We start from the raw sequence: 7,830 nt of genomic DNA, 5'->3' as shown, positions 1-7,830 counted from the left end.
GTCGACTCAATTCTAAAACATTTTAGGTAAGCAAAAGCCTTTTTTCTAATAGTCTAGAAACTACTCTTGGTTGATAGGTACGTCTAAGAACTTATTAGGTAAACCTATCGATTTTGCCACGACATAAAAGGACTCCTTACTTATATCGTTGAGTTTCACCAAAACTAACATGTACTCACAATTATTTGTGTACCTTGCCCCTTTAGGACCAATAAGTAACACCTCGCTGAGCGAAAACTATTACTAGATTGATGTAAAGGATATCCAAGCAAGTGTATATTTTGGCATGGCACCTTTTAACTCAATTTTTAAGTTTGGAACTTAAGGCTCTTACTATGTTGGTTAGATTTTAAGTGAACTAAAATCCTTAATCATGCAACATAATCAAGCTTTTGATCTCATGCATTTTAAGACATATTTAAAAGCAATAAATAACTTAAAACATGCATAAGATAAATGTGATCTAGTATGGCCCGACTTCATCTTGAAGCTTTAACTTCAAAGTCCGTCTTGAAAATCTCCGTGGGAGGCACCATTTTCTTCAAATAGGATAAGCTATAATTAAAACTAATTACAACTATTTGATGGTACGCAGACCATATTTGAATTGAAAAACAACTTTGGTACTTTAGACCAATTACAATCAAATTAATGGTACGCAGACCATATTTTCTATCCTATTTGGGCCATACTAGTCACTTCATAACCTGCAAAACAGTACATATACAATATATACCATTCACCCATTCATTATCATGAATGGCCCACATAGCTGGTTAGTGAAACACATTATGCATCACACAAACATTTGCAGTAATTAATCAAGGGCACCAATAATCTACATATTATTCAGTCCTTATTAATTCTAATCAAGTTGTTTTAACCTTAAGGATTTGTAGACCTAATCAAGAGTTTATGACTAAAAAGGGCTCCCACTTAAACCAATAAATTCATATGCTTTACTAATTTTAAACATAAAAATGTATTTCTAGTCTAACCGGAAACATACAAATTTAATTAAAATTTAAAGCTCATATAAATTTATAATTGAATCCAAAAAGTTTAATTTAATTTCAGTCGTATTTAAATTAATTCATGATTTTAATTTTAGTAAAATAATTAGAATAAATAAAATTTATTATAATTACAATATTCAAAATTAAAATCCAAGAAAATAATTTAAATTATTAATTTTAAAATTAATTAAAATTACGTAAACTGAAATTTTCAAATTAAAATTTCAAAACGATCTAATCGCAACGCAACAACCCCACGCAATGCACGCCCATGGGCCACACGCACACAGCCATCGCTGGCCATGTGCGCGCAGCCCATGTGCTGCATCGCATCGCTGCTGCTCACCATCGCAAGGCATCAATCGAACACGCGAGCTGGTGCTCGCTGCGCGCGCCAACGCTCGATGCACGCGAGCCATCGCTCGTTGCGCTCGCTTGCCAGCGCTCGATCCATGCGAGCCATCGCTCGTTGCGCGCCTGCCTTTCCCGCACGCGAGCTTGCGCTCATCGCACGAGGCAGCAGTATGCGAGCTGGCGCTCGCTGCGCGCGAGCCATCGACGTTGTGCGTAGCGCTCGTGGCACGCGAGCTTGCGCTCGCTGCGCGCGAGGCTCTGCATGCTTGCGCGAGGCAGTGCGCGCTGTGGCGCAGCACGCTTGCTGCCCACACGCGACTGCTCGTGCCTTGCTCTCGCCCCTGCCCACACGCCCATTGCTCACAGCCCACGACACAAGGCAGGGCTGCTGCCTTGTGCTCGTGCACCATGCCCTTGCTCGCTGCATTCGTACCGCATGGGCGACGAGCTCCCTTGCTCGTCGTCGCATGCCCGCACTATACAACACCCCTTAAGGGTAACACGTAGCGTCCATTGCTTTGTGCGTGCAAGTTATATGAGCGAGTCGCATAAAATTAAAAATTTATATTCAAAATTAATGACAAATTAATAAATAATATTAATTTCATAATTTTAGGGCGAAAAATCGAAAATTTATTATTTAATTGATTTCCGATTAACATGGATTCAAGTCTAGGTCATAAAAATTTTAAATTTAACATAAATTTACAATTTTTATGGTGGTTTTTAATCATAGGTATCTAATTAAATTATAACTAGTTATGAAAATCAAATTAATTCTAAATTATTCCAATTTTCAACAAATTAATCATAATTACAAATTAGATTGCATAATTTTTTTTTGGCAAATAATATATTATTATTACCTAAGAGGAAGCTAGCAAACTAGCTTACAAACAGTACAAGCTCCAAAACCAACTGAGCCACTGAGAGCAACAGAAAACACAAAGGCCAAAACTGAAACAAAGGTCAAAACAACAACACCCACAGCAAGCCAAAAGGCCTAAACTGAAACTAAACTACAAGTTTACATCAAGAGCAAGTTTCTTTGCTGATCAGTGGCTCTACAGGCCACTCGATATTTGATATCTCTAAGAAGATCAAGGGGACTTCTGCAGGAATGAGTGTAGACTTTTGCATTTCTTTGCAGCCATATTCCATAAAGACATTCAGCAAAGAACATCAGAAGCAACTTGAATCTGTCACCAGTTCTTTTGGCAGCTCTTGTCATCAACACCACTTCATTATCAAGCTGAGAAACAGGTCTGTGAAACTGTAAACAAGCAAGAACTGAAGACCAGATAGCAGCAGAGTAGCTACACTCAAAAAACAGATGTTGAGTAGACTCTGGCATACAAGAACATAAAGGACACACATTAGAGTCCACAATTTTCCACTTGAGAAGTCTATCCAGTGTAGGCAATCTTCCCAAAACAGCAAGCCAAGAGACAAACAAACTTTTTGGGGAAGCTTTATTATGGAAAATGATTCTCCTCCAGCTGACTTTATCACATGGCCCCATCAGCAGATGATACATGATTTGGATGGAAAAGACACCTCCCCTACTCACTGCACTCCACCCTCCAATGCTATCTATTAAACTCTGAGAGTTCAGAATTTTCCTCAAAGGCCAAGACATGTTAACAGGCCATTGAGTGCTCCCAACATCCCTCCCCTTTATGTAGTAAGCATGAACCCATTTACACCAAAGTCTATCCTTCTTATAAGTTATAGCCCAGAGGAGTTTAGCAACAGCTGCTTTGTTCCACCAGCACATATCTTTCAGATTCAAACCACCAGCAACTTTGGGCAAGCAAAGCTTGTGCCAAGCAACCAGAGCTTTTTTTGAAGGGTCAGTGTTGCCTGTCCACAGGAACACCCTGCAATACCCTTGAATTTCTTTGATCACTTTCTTTGGCAAGATGAAAATCTGACACCAAAAGGATTGTAAACTCAGCAATATTGTTTGAACCAACTGGAGCCTACCTGCATAAGATAGATGCTTGACAGTCCACACTTTAGCTCTAGCCAACACCTTCTCAATTAAGGGTCTACATTGAGTATACTTCAACTTCTTAGTTGAGAGGGGAACTCCCAAATATCTGAAGGGAAAGGAACCTTCAGGAGTAGAAACTGCATTGAGAATATCAGCTTTATCTTGACCATAAACACCCCCAACATAAATGTTACTTTTATCCATATTAGCCTCCAAACCAGAAGCTAGAGAAAACTTCTTAAAAGAAGCCAACATCATGTCAATAGAGATTAGATCTGCCCTACAGAATAGAAGCAAATCATCAGCAAACATTAGATGAGTAAGAGCCAGTTTAGCACATCTTGGGTGAAAGTTAAAATCAGGCTTGGTCTGCAACTGATGGAGATGTCTAGACAAGTATTCCATGCCAATAGCAAATAAAAAAGGAGACAAGGGATCTCCCTGTCTTAGCCCTTTTTTAGCTTTGAAAGGTGTACAAGGTTTCCCATTAATGAGCACACTGTAAGATACAGTGGAAATGCATGTGTACACCCATTGCACAAATCTATGAGGGAAGCCAAGAGCATCCATAACACTGATCAAGAAAGGCCATTCAATTGAATCATAGGCTTTCTTTAAGTCAATCTTGAGCATACATCTGGGTGAAAGATGGGCTCTAGTGTAGCCCTTAATGAGCTCAGTAGCAAGCAGAATATTGTCAGAAATTTGCCTCTCAGGAATAAACCCAGATTGACATTCACTAACAACCTGTCCAATCACCCCTTGCATTCTTGTAGTTAGAATTTTTGAAACAATTTTGTACACCACATTACAGCATGCAATTGGTCTGTACTCTTTAACTCTTGTAGGATTAGGAACTTTTGGAATGAGAGTAATAGATGTACAGTTGTACTGGGGAAGCATGAAATTGGTAACAAACACATCCTTCACTGCTCTATAAATATCCTGTTTGATGACAGGCCAAGCCTTTTTGAAAAAGACTGCATTTAAACCATCTGGACCAGGAGCCTTATCATTGCCAATCCCATTTAATGCCAAATCAATCTCATCATCAGTAACATCCCTGCACAGATCCTGTCTAGCATCATTATTTAGCCTAGAGCCATTTCTCACTGTTGGAATGTGAATAGAGGGAAGAGTGTTTGCAGAAGTGCCAAGCAGCTTTTTGTAGAAACTCAGAATTTCTGTTTGAATTAGATCAGGATCAACCAATTTAGTGCCATTATCATCATATAGGATGGCAATGCTATTGAATCTAACTCTTTCTTTCACAGTGGAAAAGAAAAAGTGGTTGTTAGAATCACCTAGTTTTAGCCATTGGATCCTAGATTTTTGTCTCAATGCTATCTCATCAATTCTCAGCCAATGCCTAAGCTGTTTAATGCAAACCACCTCTTGGTTGAGAAGAGCAGGAGATCTACCAGTTTGCAAACTCTGTTGAACCTTATCAAGCTCACTTCTAGCAATGGTAATCTTCTCAGTAATACCAGAGAAGTCTTCTCTATGTAACTTCTTGAGTTCAGCCTTGACTTTTTTCAGCTTACACCAGAGCTTAAACATAGGAGTGCCATGGTATACTTCAGTAAAAGCTGCCTGAATAATAGCAGAAAAACTACTATGATCAGCCAAATAATTGAGAAATCTGAAAGGTCTACCTCCCTCCACCTTGTCTGGCAGACAGTTTATCAGTAAAGGGGAGTGGTCAGAGATGGAAGGGTTTAGGTATTCAACCTGAACATTACTGAATTTATGAATCCATTCATCATTTCCCAAACACCAATCAATCCTGCTAGCAATTTTACCTTCACCAGTGCCTTTGTGCCAAGAGAAATAATGTCCTACACTCTTTACAGGACACAGCCCATTACTTGTAATAAACTCATCAAAATCCTTGGTTTCTGTTGCTGAAACAGGAGTACCATTGATTCTATCATCAGCAAACAGGGGAGAATTAAAATCACCAGTAATGACCCAAGGACAGCTACCTACACTTGAGGCAAGAGTAGTAAGAGAGTTCCACAAATTCTTCCTAGTGTCAATGGAGTGAAGACCATACACCAGAGTAACATACAATTCCACCACACCATACCTATCCCTAATTTCACAGTGAATAAATTGTTCATGCACCTGTAACACATGGATATCAACTTCTTGATAAAGCCAGCCTACCCAAATTCTACCTCTGGGGTTTGCAGTGTAATTATTTTCCCATTTCCAATTTCTCCCAAACTTATTGACTACTCTAGAGAAATTGCTTTCCTTAACTCTAGTTTCTAGCAAAGCAACAACATGAATATTATGGGTATGAATAAGGTGTTTTACCTCTGGGACCTTAATAGGATCATTAAGTCCCCTCACATTCCAGCTGCAAAGATTAACCTTCTTCATCAGGGGGTTCAGTAGTATTTTGCATCTCCATATCACCTCCTGTTAATTCTTTGAAACCCAATTCTGCAGGCAACACAGTAAATGGATTGCTAGGGCTCAAAGTCCTCATTCTAGACAATCCCTTAGTCCGTCTTGTCACAATTTTCCATGGAGTAGGATCAGATACATTGTTAACAGGCATCTCAGGAGTGTGCACAGCATTAGGTTGCTCCTGTTGTTCTGACATTGGATGAGCTTGTTGGACAGCTTTAGGAACCCACACCTTTTTGGCTACAGGTTTTGGTACTGGTGGTTTAGTCTTTTTAGTACAATCATGGCCTGCAGTACAGCAAACTTTACAATATTGTGGCAACCAGTCATAAGTAACAGCTTGCTTGAACATCCCACCCTTTGAATCCTCTATCCAGACACAATCAGGCAATGGGCTAGTAATATCCATTTCTATCAACACTCGAGCAAAAGATACTCTATCTTGCCTAGTAGTGCATTCATCAGCAAAGAGTGGCACCCCTAACAGACTACCAATCCTGCTTAGTGAATCACACCCCCAACAATTGAGTGGCAGATTAGGAAATCTCACCCACAAAGGTATAACCCTAAGTACTTCTTCATAGAAATTAAAGTTTGCTGTCCAGGGTTTAATGATAACTGGTTTCCCATAAAATGTATAAGGTCCTCCTGCAATAATCTGGTTTCTGTCCTTCATGTTCACAAACTTGATGATGAAGTAACCATCATCATGGTAAAACACCTGAGGCTGAGCAACAGAATTCCACATCCCTTCCATATATCTTTTCACAGAAGCTATAGTAGGGGAATCCCCTACCACATACATCACCATAGATGATTTCCATTTCTCAGTGAGTTCATTCATTTCATCCTCCTGCAATTGAGCAATTTTCTTCCCATCCTGCAGCACAGGTGTAACAAATGATAGGGACGCCCCTTTTGAAGCCATTTTAGATCCAGTGAACAGATTTTTCCATGGTTCTTTAACAATCGGAGGTTCAACTACCCCAGGTTCAGTGTTATTTCCCCCAATATCCCCAATATCAACAGATTCTCCATTCCCCTAAGGGTTAGTTCCACCCACAGTATTATTACGACCAACCCCCAAATTCTGATCCAATAACAAAATAGTATCACGAAGTTTGCGTGGAATCATACCAGCCGAAGGGTGGACTAGAGGAGAATGCATCAGCTCCTCGCCATCTGAGTCAAAAACCAGAGCATCTGGGTTTGCATTTTGGGCATCATTTTGAGTAGTACTGGTGCCTGAAGTGTGAGAACTTACTGAGGGAGACTTCGCTGCAACTTTCGTCGTAGAAATATTCAGTATTGCTTTCTTCTTCCTCGCCATCAATGGAGTTGGTGTACGTTAGTAGTATCCCTTAACGTGCGCCCAGCTCGAGAGAGAGGAGAGAGTTTAATCAAGCTTAGTTTGATTACCATAAAAATAAAAGAAACAAGGCTAGGCATAATTAACAAGGCTAGGCATTCAAACTTGTTAAACATATACAGTTGGTCAATAAAAAATTCAAGATTTATCAACAAGAATCGCAAATATTTAATTTAACATCTTAAATTTACGAAATTTTGCATTCGAAAAACTAAAACCTCCGAAAAGTCATAGTTAGGCTTCGAATTTGAGAATTCTGGGTTCGGCCGAAAAATTCTGTTTTTGTCAAAATTTTAGAATGCCTTTTACATGCGGAATTGACACAAAAATCACTCGATTTGGATGAGTAACGAAGAAACTGCCGAAAAACTGCGTACGTATAATTAAATAAACGCAATTTGCAATTAATTAACAATTACGAAAATTAATCACCCCTTTTAATTCTTGGAAATTTGTAATATTTAACCATGTTCATGCAATTTAGATTATGAAAATAATAAGAGGATCTGAAACCACTGTTAGGTTATGATACATATGACAATTCATAAATCATGCGGAAAAACCATAAAGCCAGGAAAGAATATTATTTACACATAATCATTTAGCATAGTTTAGATGCATACACTTTGTTGCGTGCCTTCCCTAGCTGCGCCCGAACCGAACAAGAACAAGTCTTT

At 39.2% G+C, this 7,830-nt stretch overlaps 1 protein-coding gene across 1 annotated transcript; it reads right to left on the bottom strand.

The window, feature by feature from the left end:
- Positions 1–2,397: 2,397 nt before the first annotated feature.
- On the bottom strand, positions 2,398–7,114 carry LOC130464241 (uncharacterized). The gene is made up of 3 exons (XM_056833713.1): positions 6,980–7,114; positions 5,746–6,826; positions 2,398–5,639 (listed from the first exon to the last, which is right to left on the bottom strand). Exons 1-3 carry the CDS (start codon positions 7,112–7,114, stop codon positions 2,398–2,400), a joined length of 4,458 nt encoding a protein of 1,485 aa, XP_056689691.1.
- Positions 7,115–7,830: the final 716 nt, after the last annotated feature.

This window comes from Spinacia oleracea, chromosome 1 (genome assembly GCF_020520425.1).
Source record: "Spinacia oleracea cultivar Varoflay chromosome 1, BTI_SOV_V1, whole genome shotgun sequence".
Taxonomy (NCBI): domain Eukaryota; kingdom Viridiplantae; phylum Streptophyta; class Magnoliopsida; order Caryophyllales; family Amaranthaceae; genus Spinacia; species Spinacia oleracea.
This window is presented reverse-complemented; position numbering and strand designations above follow the sequence as displayed.